Source organism: Phlebotomus papatasi, chromosome 2, assembly GCF_024763615.1.
Source record: "Phlebotomus papatasi isolate M1 chromosome 2, Ppap_2.1, whole genome shotgun sequence".
Classification (NCBI taxonomy): domain Eukaryota; kingdom Metazoa; phylum Arthropoda; class Insecta; order Diptera; family Psychodidae; genus Phlebotomus; species Phlebotomus papatasi.
Window position 1 is genome coordinate 37859171 of NC_077223.1, and position 14224 is coordinate 37873394.

At 35.3% G+C, this 14224-nt stretch overlaps 2 protein-coding genes across 5 annotated transcripts in view; both read left to right on the forward strand.

Moving 5' to 3' along the window:
- LOC129804083 (DENN domain-containing protein 5A) overlaps positions 1 to 12971 on the forward strand; it is a 48340-nt gene extending 35369 nt beyond the window's left edge. The window contains exons 7-12 of one of the 3 annotated variants that reach the window (XM_055851114.1): positions 1779 to 2046; positions 2180 to 2215; positions 2797 to 3180; positions 8477 to 8622; positions 8688 to 9448; positions 12180 to 12971. In XM_055851114.1, the coding sequence (XP_055707089.1) occupies positions 1779 to 2046; positions 2180 to 2215; positions 2797 to 3180; positions 8477 to 8622; positions 8688 to 9448; positions 12180 to 12369 (1785 nt within the window). In that variant the 3' untranslated portion in view covers positions 12370 to 12971. The remainder of the gene's footprint in view (positions 1 to 1778; positions 2047 to 2179; positions 2216 to 2796; positions 3181 to 8476; positions 8623 to 8687; positions 9449 to 12179) is intronic. The other 2 variants (XM_055851115.1, XM_055851116.1) reach the window with 2 other exon arrangements.
- Positions 12972 to 13142: 171 nt separating this feature from the next.
- Positions 13143 to 14224, forward strand: part of LOC129804086 (AF4/FMR2 family member lilli-like) — a 30558-nt gene continuing 29476 nt past the window's right edge. The window contains exons 1-2 of one of the 2 annotated variants that reach the window (XM_055851119.1): positions 13143 to 13422; positions 13726 to 13789. The gene's annotated coding sequence lies outside the window, so the exon portion shown is untranslated. The remainder of the gene's footprint in view (positions 13423 to 13725; positions 13790 to 14224) is intronic. The other variant, XM_055851120.1, reaches the window with a different exon arrangement.

Sequence of the window (14224 nt, forward strand, 5' to 3'; positions counted from 1 at the left end):
TCATGAACTATCGAAATAGCTAAAAACGGACTTACTTTTCTTGAATAAAATACACTGATTTATACACTGCTTATACACTGATTTAGATCGTTTTGAAAACATTAGAAAAAATTTTCAACATTATTTTGTCTCTCAATTGATATTGGGCCTTATTTTCTTATTTACCCATTAAATTATTTTGATAAGTCTTATATGAGCTTCAGATCTAAGATTTATACGGGCTTCATACTTCACACCTAAGACTTAGCCACCATATGGTTTAACTACCCTAATTTCTTTTCAATTAAGATTTATTTTTGAAAAAAATAATTTAGTATTGAATTATTAGGCACAAATGCCGAATTAGATGCTGAAAAAAACAATAAAATAGGTTGATATTTCGGATTTTGAGACTTTAAGTAACTAGACTGAACCTAGTCTAGTGGACTGTAACTACAGTAGACTCTCTCAAATTCGGGCATTTGGGATCGAAATGTCACCCAAATTAGAGAGAAATTCGGGCGTCAAATTATTTGAAATGCAACGATTTTTCAAATTTCAGATTTCGTAAATTTCATGAAAATCCCTTAATAATGCAAAATCACATCAAAACTAAGACAAACCATGGCAAATTTGAGCATATTTGCTTCATTTTATTATCATAATCAAACTTGAAAATGTCAACAAACTTTTTTCGAATTTAACAGCCGTCCGAATTAAAAAATAGCCCGATCTTAAAAGAGCCGAATTAGCGAGAGTCTATGGTCTTAGCCATATGGTTTAACTACCAAGATTTTCTGTGAAAAGATCAAGATTTTTTGGGAAAATTAAACTCAGGATTGGATTATTAAGGACAACCTATAAGATTCTGAAAAATCAATAAAATTGGTTGCTATTTAGGAGTTTGAGACCTTCAGGAACTGAAGTCTGAAGACCGCTATAGGTTATGTTAGATATAACCCTGAGAATTCAATGTTATACTTCATGTAGCAGAGTCTATTAGTCTACAAAGAAATTTCTGATTTTTTTTACTTACAACAAAAAATCTTTCTTAAGTGCATAACTATTGCAATTTTTTAAAATTATTTATTCCGAAAGATTCCGTTTAGGTTGTGGAATTATATTGCATCTAACCTCAAACTTCAGTTTTAAAAATAAAACTTTCAATATTCATTTTCAAAGTGGTGTTTTACAGCTTGGGTTTCAAAGCTGTATTAAGCTTGTAAATTTGAAAAATTCTAACCTTTTATAAATTTTCCGAGGTTAGGATTTCATTTTTAAGGCCTCCTTATAAGTGTTTGTCAATATGTGGCATAATGAAGCAAATTCCTTATACATCTTGTATGTCTCAATCAATAATCAAAAAATGTGACCTTAACATTTAAAATTAGTTATCAAAATTATTTGAGGTTAGGTACAATATAACCTAATTGACTATAACCTCGAAAGTAAATTACATAACCAATAATGATTTTAACGTTAACTCTTTCCGGACCGAAGTATATGCTGCAATCATTTTTTAATCAAAAATATCTAAGCTCAGGAATTAATTGAGGTCCTACAAAAAATATCTTACATTCGGAAATCCTTATAGTTTGTAATAATCCACAAGAATTGCATTTTTATCGATTCTAAATAGTCTAAAAACATTGTTTTTCATAGAATATTCATATGCTTCTTTGGGTACTCAGAGTCCCAAAAGAGACGAAAGAGTTAAATCAGTCTTAACCTTGTATTTTCAAGTTAAAAAAAATATATCAAAAAATCATGTGAAAAATTGCATATCCTTTTATTTAAAGGACTGCAAGAGCAAGACAAAGAGGATGTTGCTAGAGAAAATGGGCAGTGAAGCAGTTGAATTGGGTCTAAGTGGTGAGGTTTCGGTGAATGGAGTTGAGGAAAATACTTTGATTGCTTCATTATGTGACCTTTTGGAGAAGATTTGGTCCCATGGAATGCAAAATAAGCAGGGGAAGAGTGCACTTTGGAATCATCTTCAGTCATATCTGGAGATTCAAGAGTGTACTAATACGTCCAAGCCTATTGACAACAACTACCTCACTCCAGGTGAGTTTTCCTAATTTAATATTTTAAAGGGAATTTCACTTATTTCATATCTCTCTCTCTTTCTGTATTTTGTATCTCTGTTGTGCTAACCATTTTGAATATTTGGGGGATGTTGTGTCGGAAAATCAATCAGCTCTGGCTTGGTGCGTTCTCAGGAAAAGAATGGACTGTAGGTGTCCAGAAAATATTTGGGATTAATTTTTTTTGTGTACTTACTATTGCTTTTTTCATTTTTTCCCTTTTATTCTTTTTTTTTTCATTCATTGTTCAAATTATTTTCTCTTTATTGAAAAGTTATCAATAGAGTTTTTTTTTAAAAAATATGTTTTATGTTGTTCACGCTAACAATTTTGTTGTGTGTAGATCGCACGTCAATTATTGTGAAGAAGCACAAAGAGGAGGATGTTTCACCTCTTCGTTTTTTCATAATTCCATCCACTGTCACATCCATTTTTGGTGTTCAATTTTATAAACATTTTATCAATGGTGAGTTTTATTTTGTGTTTGTCTCACTGACGAATTTTCTTTGCACACTCTCGCGAGACTTTCATAATATCTATGCAATTTCCTCTTCAAACTAATGCACGTGATGTAGGAAAAATCAGCCCACTAGAAACGTGGTAATAATTAAAATGTAGTATATCTCTTCTTTTGCACGCATGATGCGTTTTTTTCTTTGATTTTTTTTGTGTTTAAAAGATTTCAGTTTGATTTAGGTCCCTTAATTAACGCACTTTACATTTGTACAAGATCTCTCGACAATGGCAATTGAACCTGAGGCTCCTCCGAGTCCAACAAGGGGTAGATCAAAGTCAAGGGACCGCAAGAGTTTGGGTCCTGAACAACTAAGACCACTGCCAGAGTCACTAGAAGTTGACATTAAGAATATCCTTGCAATGACTGATGTTAAAACACATATTGGATATGCAAGGGCTTTTGTGAGACTGTCACTTGAAAAGAAGCTTCTCTCGAGGCATCTCAGGGCACTTTTGGCGGATACGGCTCTCCTGAGGTCACTGTACAAGAGATCGGCTTTCTTGAGGTGCGAAGAAGAGAAGGAACAGTTTCTCTATCATCTACTTACGCTAAATGCTGTGGATTATTTTTGCTTCACGAACACCTATCCGACCACAAGTAAGCTTCCAAATTATTATTTTTATCAAATTTTTGACTTTTTTATTAGAATATTTTACTCTTTTTAAAATTTGGAACTAAAAAGTGATGGCAAAGCGTCCCAACCTTGCGAATTGTTCGAAATCGTGTCTGATAAAACGCTCTAACGATTCAATCTTTGATCTTGAAAAGTCTTTAGAGGGAATAATTCAAGGTCATTGTCATAATGAAAAATTGTCCAAAGTAACTTTCAAGAGTTTTATAATACTAATATTTTTAGGGAAAAAAATTGAAAGGAAAAGGGAAAAATAAATACGATGTGAAGATTTACCTACAGTAGACTTTCGCTCAATCGGCCGAAAAATTTTGTTGACAATTTTCACGTTTAATTATCAAGCTAATTTGCTCAAATTCGCTGTAGTTTTTCCTATTTTATCGTGATTCTTTATAATTGAGCGCTTTTTGTGGAATTTACAAAGGCCTTGACGCCCAAATCTATCGATAAACCGGATAACATTTCGCCCCAAATGCCCATTTGAGAGAGAGTCTACTGTACATTATTTATCAAAGTAAAAGGTTAATTTTAAACTTTTTAGTTAATCACTTATTAAAAGGGCCTAACCGGCCTAACGAAACTCTGAGGAGAATTATTTTTCTGCCTAATTTTATTCCTTAGATTTTCACTAGATCGAGCAGGACTCTCTTGGCTCAGTTATTTAATTAATTATTCATGGCTTTCTCTCCCGAAGTATACACTTAAGTGTTAATCTCACTGAAATGTTTTTTTTAAGAAGAGTATTTCATCCAAGTACTTTAATAATAAGCATCCATTTGTATCATGATTTTTTTGGAAGGATCCTTGACATCCTCGGTATGGTGTTCGGGAGGATTGCTCAGGATGAGAGTTTTCTACGAAACTTACATTCAGAAGGAATTTAGAATGAAGAAAACGCATGGGTCAATCTAAATTCTAAATCACTTTATGTACAAGCTACGACCGTAACTTTTTCGTTTTCTAGGATTAGCATTAACTTTTTAAATTTACAGATTAAGACTATTTTAGATCTAGATCAATTAAGTGTCTAACTGAAACAATATAAATAAAAATTAAATAAAAAAAAAACACTTTTAATAGCGGCGAAATGTTTTTAAACCTGCAAAAACCGCGGTCAATAACTGGGAAACATTTCAATAGACATGAAACATTTTTGGGAACATGAAATAATTTATTGTAATGCGGAAACAACTCTGGAAGATAGAAAAGTTTCACAAAACACAGTAACACTAGTAAAATAGGAGTTTGGGGATTTCGCAAAGTCTTTTTCCCACAGAGCACATTCTTCTTAAGTTTACCGGTTCACAACCGTTTTGAATCGATTTATAAATGATACAAAACATCGCCCAAAATAGCTTAGGAGAAATACAATTGACTTTAGGATAAAAATTTGTTATTAGTTATGAACTACTCTAAAAAAATGTCTTGTTAAACGAACAAACGGATTTTGTTGAAATTTTGTTAAAAGGATGTTTTTTTTTACCAATTTGACAAAACTTTTTCTTGCATTTTATATGGAAAAACACCATTTTGACAAACTTTTAACAAGATCCAGTTGACCGCCGATTTGATAAAAATTTTTCATATTCTGTATGGAAGAACATCCTTTTTGCAAACTTGTCTTGGTAATTTGACAAAACATTTTTTTCAGAGTAGTTCTTTACCGATATTAACCAAATGGGATCGATTGAGACTTCTTGGGAATTCCCAAATATGATACCATTCGATTGATAAATGTGCTCTCTAAAACTTTTGACCTTTGACCTTCAATAACCGTTTTTAAGAATGATTCAAAGATATTTTCGTTTGAGGACAAAATATCTACCTAGGTAATCTCTAAAAGATATCCAAAAATGAAACAAAATCGCAGGATTCGTTTTCGAGCAATCCCAAAAACATGGAGAAAGGGGGGTATGAAGGGCATGTTAATGGTCCCAGGGTCACCTTATTTGGGGTTCCCCGAAGGTCCCAAGTCTCTATGTCTAACCGTTTGAGCTCTAGGCGTGGTAACGGGCGGACGGACAAGCAGACGAACTAATAAAACGATGGTCGGATAAATAGCGTAACATAAAAAACCCGAAACTTCAGATTTCCAAAATTCTACCAATGATTCCTTGGGGGGTACTGCTGTCTTTGTAGAGTTCGAGCAGTAAAACACGAAAATGCCTATAGAAACGCAGAAATTGTTCCTAAAAACGTGCTACAATCCCAAACTAAATTTTATCACATTGCAAACGAAAACAGTGACACAAAACACTGCGCCTATCCGTCTAATCGATTCAGGCTTCACCTATGCTAGAAGCCAAACGGTTATAGATAGTTACTTGGAGTTTTCCAGTTCCAGGTACCGAGGTGGGGATTCCGGAAATCGTCGGGAAAATACAATTCACTCAGCGAAACTCATCAACTTTTTCCAGAGCTTTCGGCTCGGTCTCCAAGCCTTCATCAGTGGTCAAGTTTCTCAAATGTTCTCTGAGTTTCGTTCATTAATTGGGTCAGGATGTTCACAGGGCATATAGAGCGAATGGGGGGACTTTTTTTACAATTTTCTAGGACTTCTCTAACACCTTTTTCACAATTTTCTTCACTTTTCTTCTTTCTTGGGCGTTGTCGGACAAGCTTCTGGATACCTCGAAAAAGCCAAAGACAGAGGAAAAGTGAAGAAAATTGTAAAAAAGGTGTCAGAGAAGTCCTCTATATGGCCTGTGAACATCCTGACCCAATTAATAAACGGATCTCAGAGAACATTTGAAAGACTTGATCATTAATGAAGGCTTGGAGACCGAACCGAAAGCTCTGGAAAGAGTTGATGAGTTTCCCTGAATGAATTGTCTTTTCCCGAGGATTTCCGGCATCCCCACCTCGTTAACCATATTACATTGGCTTGTGTTTTACAATGAATGCATCCCCGGAAATGAGTTTTCCAGGATCCCTCCTCCATAAGTCGATTCAAGGACAATTAAAATAACTTTTTTTTTTTGAATAAGTTTTACAAATCGCCTAGGATGGCATTTCGTCAATATAGAGGAGACTGACTGGGGCAAAAAGTAACAAATCAAAAAATTCAAAATTCAACATCTTCCAAGATAAAAAAAGATATCGGCTCAAAATTTTTCTATAGATATCCTCCATAGACCTTCTATGTCGTAAGTTTCTTAGAATTCGAACAAGCAATTTAGGAGTGATCCACGATTCTCGCACAAGGACTATTTGTTAGAGGAACTCAAAGGGTATAATTTGTGGAAGAAACTTTTTTTTTTGGACATCTTACTTTTTTTTATTCATCGACTTTTGCAAGAATTTTGAAATGTTAAACACAAAGAAAAAATTACAGAAATCCTTCTATCCCTTTTTCTGGACAAACTGATGAAGATATCGACTTGGAATGTTCTGAATATCCCCCCATAAGTTGATCCAAGGAATCCAAATGTCACTTCAAAATCATCCCCACGTCTATCCTTCCCCTCCAGAAACCACTCTTTTAGGAATATCTCAAGAACCAGAACATCGATGCATTTCATTTTTGGATATGTTTTAGAGAGTGTCCTAGCGGACATTTTATTCATACATCTCAAAGACGTCCGACCTCTTCTTCTTGCACTTGCTAATAATCTGGTTAGAAGAGCAGAATTTCTTCTGATCAATTTTCTGACCAAAGAGACAAAGTTAGTGACTTTTATTGTTCTGAGTACCCCCCCATAAGTCAATCTAAGGAATCGAAACAACACATGCAATTGCCTCTCATTCCACTCCTCCAGAAACCACTCTTTTGGGAATATCTCAAGAAATAAACCATCGATCCTTTCCATTTTTGGATATGTTTTAGACATATCCAAGACAAGCCAAGGCGGACATTTTGTCCTCAGACACCAATATCGTCCAGAAATTTCTTTTTGGAATACCCCAGTAACAAAAAGTAACAAAAGGTATAGAGCAAAAAGTAACAAAAAAGCGAAGCAATTTCTGATGTCTGAAACGTCATTACCATGTCTCGCCGCTTGTTGTTTCCATTGGTCAAACGATTTGCAGTCCGTTGTGTGTTTTTTATAAAATAGCTTGAAAAGCGCTTTTCTCGTTCAGATAGAGAAAACGGTGTTTTACAAAGGTGTAAATGAATAAATTTTCTATTAAAATATGTCGTCTAGGTATTTTTTTCAAATTTACGGAATCCCGTAATGGATCGAATCAAAATGTGGTAATACCCCATGCCTGGTACTATTTGCCCCAGCATTTTTGAGAATGGTCACAAAATTACCTTTTAGAAAACGGCTCGATAAACGTATTTCCTTACAAAATAGAGGAAAATTAATTTCAAAAAGTTGTAGAGCGGTAAATTTCCTATAAAACTGCACTAATTAGAAATATCTGAAGCGCTCGAGTAGTTTGTAAAAAAAATAAAATATCCGTTTTGTGACTTTTTGCCCCAGTCTCTCCTACTATCTTCTATAATAACAAGTTTTCAAAGTTTAAAGTTAAAAAGAATCCTAGAAAGGTTATTTGTTAACCGATTTGAACAGATTTGGGTTCGTTTGAAAGGCCTTGAATCCCTGACAAGTTTAAACAAATTCTAATTGGTTCAAAATCGACTGTGAACCCTGTGAACATATTTGAAATCCACATGTTTTATTTCTAATCTGCTTCTGACGATTTTTTAAGTAGTAAATTTTCTTTAAAAAAAATCTTGGCTGATAATAAATTAGAGAAGTCATATATGGCTAAGGCTTATGCCCCAGACACACTTACGACTTAAGCCGAGAGACGACTTAGTGGAAAATCATGGAAATGTAGTTTAACCATTATTTCGAATATAATTACACTAAGACCGTCTTCAGACTAGAGGTTTAGCCCAGTTCCCGAGGGTCTCAAAACCTTAAACACCAACCGATTTTATTAATTTTTCAAAATCTAATTGCAAATTTGACTGTAATAATCCAATTCTAAATCAAATTTTTCTAAAAAATCTTGACTGATAAGATATTAGAGAAGTTAAGCCATATGGCTAAGCCTTAGGTCTGAAGCCCGTATAAGCCGTCTCTCGTCTAATCCTCAGGTCTGTCAAAGCCCTTAGATCTGAAGCTTGTTTAAGTTAGAGTTTGATAATCCGTTAAGCTTGGTCGTTTTGCCACATTTTTTTATGAGTTGTTCCTTGTTTTAGAGAGCGTATTTATTAGTTTAATTTATTAGTTTACCGCCGAAAACGGCTATCATGGAAAATCGGCAGAATCTCTAAATTCTTTTTTTTTTACCCAATAAATTTCTTAGAACTTCCATATCGCGTGGTGATCTTCCCATCGAAAAGGACTGGCTCAGCCAATACATCTGCCAATGTCTGGGTGGCCATTTCGGGAAATAATGGCGAAACTCAGCAAGTATCTGTGCCAAGGGGAACTCTTGAATTTGTCTTCCACGTAAGAAAAGCCTTTCCACCTTGTCTGTAATCCCATTTCTGATGTTGTATTATTTGTTGAAGCAGCACAAGAATCTTGGAGTTTTGACAACTCTGCGAATTGGCCATGATAATTCGGGATTGTCGCCCAAATGGATGGTTGAGCATGTTGTGGTTAGGAATGAGGTAACAGGACATACTTACAAGTTCCCATGCGGAAGATGGCTTGGGCGTGGTGTGGATGATGGTTCCACTGAGAGATTGCTAGTTGGGCAACTTGTACCCCGATCAGTGGACAATGATGAGCTAATTGAGGCCTGTAGGACTCCACCGCGTGCCAGGAGTCCAAGTATTCACCGTCCTGAAGTGAAGCCCTCTGAGATCCAGCATTTACTGGGCGATGCTGTAAATGCCATTGTCAAGTGGCACTACAGACCCAGCCGGGAGAGAGATGCCGGTTCCCTGACGAATCTCTTGTGTGGAGAAGAGGGCCTGGTCAAATGTCTGGAGCAGGCTTTTCTCTTTGGGTTTCGCTCAACGAGACTCTTTGGGCGGAATCTCTATATCTGGGACTATTTTGTGCGAGTTAAGGAGCAATTTGAGCTGAATCTCGTGGAGGAGTCTGTGGAGGCGGTTCGAGGGGGCGGAAGTGTTCAGAATTCTCCACCAACAAATAGCTCAGGAAGCAGTCCGGAGAGCTCATTCGGAACACCATCGACGCCGGCGTCGAGGCAAGAGTTTTCCACCATTTGGCGATGTTACTGTCATCTCATGGATGAAATCAACAATGTGACCCAGAGTTTGGGAAAGGACGGGAAATTTCAGCTCTTCATTTGCCTCAGTCTCAGGTCAGTTATTATTGCTTATTCTAGAATTACTTATAAATAGTAATGCATTCAGATTTGAGACGCTCAGAGCAGAAGTGGTTTCCTTTGTATGCATTTCCCTATTAAAACAGCCCACTTCTGCTCTGAGCGTCTCATTTATTTGTGATTCCCATCATTTTAAAAAGGGGCAAATAAATAAAATACCCATTTTTCAAGCATTGTAACAAATCAAATCGACGACTCAGAATATCAATTGAACAACTCCTTTTATTCACTTTTTCACTTTTTAGATACTTCTTTATACCCTCTACCTTTCCTGTGAATATTATACTTAAAAGATAATTATTTTCAAAGTTATATAGATTTAAAATCTCAAATTTTATGCCCAACGCACAATAACTTTTGTTTAGTAAACATATTTTTGACATTTCAATGAGAGGGAGTGAAATCTATATCTAGTCATCTCTTTCACTCTCATAGACAATTTTGAAAACATGTTTACAAACAAAAGTTATTGTGCACTGGGCATTATACAGTAGACTCTCGCAAATTCGGCTCTTTTAAGATCGGGCTACTTTTTAATTCGGGCAGCGGTTACATTTGAAAAAAGTTTGTTGTCATTTTTCAAGTTTGATTATGACTATCAAATGAAACAAATATGCTCAAATTTGGCATGGTTTGTCTTAGTTTTGATGTGATTTTGCATTATTGAGGGATTTTCATGCAATTTACGTTATATATGAGTGTGTAAACTCAATATCTATATGCACATGTCGCCCGAATTTCTGTCTAATTCGGCTGACATTTCGGTCCCATATGCCCGAATTTGAGAGAGTCTACTGTACTCTGCATGTAAAATCTCAGCTTCAAATCGCTCTCTCGTAAAATTGGCCTACTGCGAGTTATTCGTTTCTTATTCTAAGTGATCGACATAAGGTAAAATAGCCTAATCTCGATTTCGTTTTTATTTTCCTTATTAAAACTTATCAATATGAATGCATTTTGATTCATGTGGGGAACAAAGAAAAACAAAACTTATTTAGGATTGTGGTTATTAACTCTTTCGTCTCCTTTGGGACTCTGGGTACCCATGGAAACAACAATTTTTTTAGACTATCTAGAATTGATAAAAATCCGATTCTTCTGGATAATTACAAACTATAAGAATGTCCAAATCTAGGATATTTTTTGCAGGATCCCAATTAACTCCTGAGCTAAGATATTCTTAGTCAAAAATCGTGAATTTTCGATTTTCTGCTTCCTTGCAGATATTCTGACTTTTTTGATATTTCTAGACCAGAATAAGAAAAAAACCTCTCGGGGCCAATAAGTATGATAACTAAAAATTACAGATTACATAAATTCGAAAACGATTTTTCTTAAATTTTCAAAAAACTTGTTCAAACTTGATGGGAATTCTCGTCCGCAAGAATCTTGAGGTCAAATGTAAGGTTATCCCGCCAGTGCCCGCCATTTGGTTTTTGACACCAACCTTGTAAGAAAATTCAAGCGGGAGCGAAATTTTTGTCAATATGGCCGATAATTTTGACATTTGGCAGCGAAGGAGATTGCTTTCGGGGAAGTTTTTCCTATTCTTCCAGATTTTGGTGAATTCTGATTGTCCAGGAAGTGTTTTTTTGGCTCTTGAGAAAGCTTAATGTGTCTGCAATAACATCGTGTTGAGAGAAATGTATGTTAAAGTGTTATTGTGTGAAATATTTTGAGGAATCTGTTGGCAAGCAGGAGCTGGGTGTCCTTTTTAGCACTTCCTGGACATCCCACAAGATACCGGTCAATAATTCTTCTTGTTTTAGTGATCAACATTGTAAAGGAGTCATTTGACACGCAAAAATAATTCACAAAATTGATATTATTGGCTTTTGGAAAATTGAAGTTTGTCGAAGTTTGTATCCTTTGCGTTCTTTAGGGGACGAGAGTTCCCATGAGTTTTCCAATTTCCCAGAGGCGGAGAAAATTCTTTCTCTACAAAAGTATCATATTTAACCACTAAGACTTACAATAAAGTGAGTTTTACAGAAATTCGTTCGCTGGCTATGTTGTGGTCCGGAAAGAGTTAAGGAGTGTTACTTGGAGCCTTGTAGACATTTTATTGTCTTTTTTTACTCTAAAATCATTTTTAGTACATTTTAAAATGAATAAAAATGTAGACATAGGTTTGGTGTCCTATTTCGGCCACCTTAATTCTCATAGTTCCTTGCCCTTCGGGAATTTTTCCAATGTCTTTTTCACGACATCTCGTTTGTCGAAGTCACATTTTTTGTTATTCTTTTGCGCTGTGTTATCTCTAGAGTATGTAAAAACTAAAAATTCATGAAAATTCGAGGAACAAAAAAGGTGGCCGAAATTGCAAGCTGGCCGGAATTTGGCGCACTTACTCTAAATGCCTTTATTAGATATGGTTTTTCAATACTGCTATTGCTTCAAACAGGGAAAAATTTACTTGATCGGATTGTTCCTCTTTCATTTTATTTACAGGAAGGGAATATCCCTCCCAATACGTCAATGACCTCGGTTGCATTTTAAGCTTTTTTCAAGGTCAAATGTAAGGCTTCCATTTGTGGTTTATTTCGTAAGATCTTTGCATCAAATTGTAAATTGTTTGAAAGGTCTTGGAAATACTAATGAGTTGGACCATGTTTTTTGCAATTTCGTTGACCGATTTATTTTATTTAGAAGCAAAAAAATAAATTAATGTGTTGGGTAATTTACCTTTATTATTCTTATTTTCCAGAGAACATCTCCTGCACAGGATGCTGGTGCCAATTGCTGCCAGTCGAGTCACTCAGGAGATGTACGAAGAGCAGAGTTTCATGCGCAAGAAGGGCCTCTTAACATTCCTTCGGCAAATTCTTGAGCCTCTCGATGAGTTTCACATTGTCTTGGAGAACTCAATTACCCAGGGCATCCCATCGCACTGCTAAGTCCTTCTTTTTTTTCTTCATTTTGACTTTCTTGCCGAGGAAAAATTCCTACTGATGCCAAAGAATTTTTACTTTGCCTTTTTCTCAGTTGCTTTTAGGTCAAATTTTATTTTGGTCAGAGATTTTTCTTTTTTTTTTTTGTAATTCAGGGCAGCTGTTTTGTTTTTTATTTGGGAAGGGCTGAAAAAAAAAATGGGAGAAAGCTCTGTGCCAAAGAGATTTACTAAGGGACATTTCCTTCAGACATGATATATTTGAATATTCCAAGTCTAATTAATTAGTAGGTGATTTTATCATTTAATAATGTGTCGTTTTAACTGTCCAATAAATGAGAAAAAAAAGAAATATCTACATAGTAATAAATAAAAAAAATACTCAGTGGTTAATTGTGTGATAAATGCAAAAAGGCAACATTCAGTTTGAGAGATGATAAAAATTATTGTTATAAAATTCGTGTAATTTTGAAGCATAAAAAATGCAACATAAAAAACCAAAAAAAAAGAATCTTTTCAAAGTCAAACTCCATCTTACCAAGATTTACACTGTGTCCAAAGACAACAAATACTCATTTCCATTGAATAAATATTCATTTTTCTTTTTGATTCAGTGTTTTTCTTAATTATTTCGTGATTTTGGGAAAATGGGGGAAATAGCCAAGGCCCCAGGGACAACGGAAATTTTGTTTGAATTATGCGAGTTGGGTGACATTCGACGACTTTTTAGCGATTGCAGCGCCATTCCTCGCGGGACTTTCCCAATAGCATGAAAACAATAGCGAAATTTTAGTGAGAGTGTGTGTGTGTTCCCCGCAAACAAGATGGCGTTCGTAAACTTGGAGTGATTTCGAGTGTTTATTGGTTTTTTGTTGGGCAAAAACCCCCATATAATGGACAGATATTGAGGTAAAATTGTGCGAAAAGTGTTCTTGAACTATCAAGCTCCAGATTGAACATTATATTGTGGTGGTGGAACAATTGGATTATTGTGAAAAGTGGAGAGACAGCCGCTCACGGAATACCCCCAAGTCGTCCATTGAAGTGTGTGTCCACAAAGGTAAGGAGGCTGTGAAACAAAAAAGAGGCTTCCAGTTGGGGGCGATATTGCGCATAAAGAGCCCTATCTGACCACCAAAAATATCCCCATATCGCTGCACAAATGCCCCAAGAGCCCTTTTGTGCCATTTGGGTGGGCCCCAAAACAGAAATTGTGGGTGAAAAGGGTAGCAGAAAAAAATTGTTTTATTGCGTAAATCGAGGTTGTTTGTCAACTTTTGACGTTCTTTCCAGAACGCCTCGATTTTTGGGGGCCCCACGCCACTCTATTGTTCACTAATTTTTGGGTTTTTTTCCATTGCAGCTTCCCAAAGTGCCACCGAGGGCTCCATACAAGTCTCAGAGCATCTTGAGCAGATAAAAGAAAGGTAAGACCCAAGCAGAGACAATTTTAGAATTAGTTTTTGAGGTTATGTTGAGGGAGGCTTTCCGGGAATCTCTTCTAAATATTATTTCACGCAGGGAAAGATCATTGGAATGGTTGTTATTATTCCTATGCAAAACATTATTCAGAAAAACTCCAGAGTATTTTGACAAAGAAAGCATTCACGGAAATTATACAGTTCCCGAGCAGTAGTTTCCAAGATAATTCTTTTTATTTTTAAATCCTAAAATAATATTCCTTACAGAACATTCTAAAAGAAAATATTTTTCTTTAATATTCAGTTTTAAAAAAAAAAAGTTTTTCTTATTATTTCATTGGATGATTCACCATTAAAAATAAATATCAACTTTAAAAACTTTTAGTAGTCATATAAAAAATATTATCTAAAAGATTTCATGAATAAATAATTTATTATTTA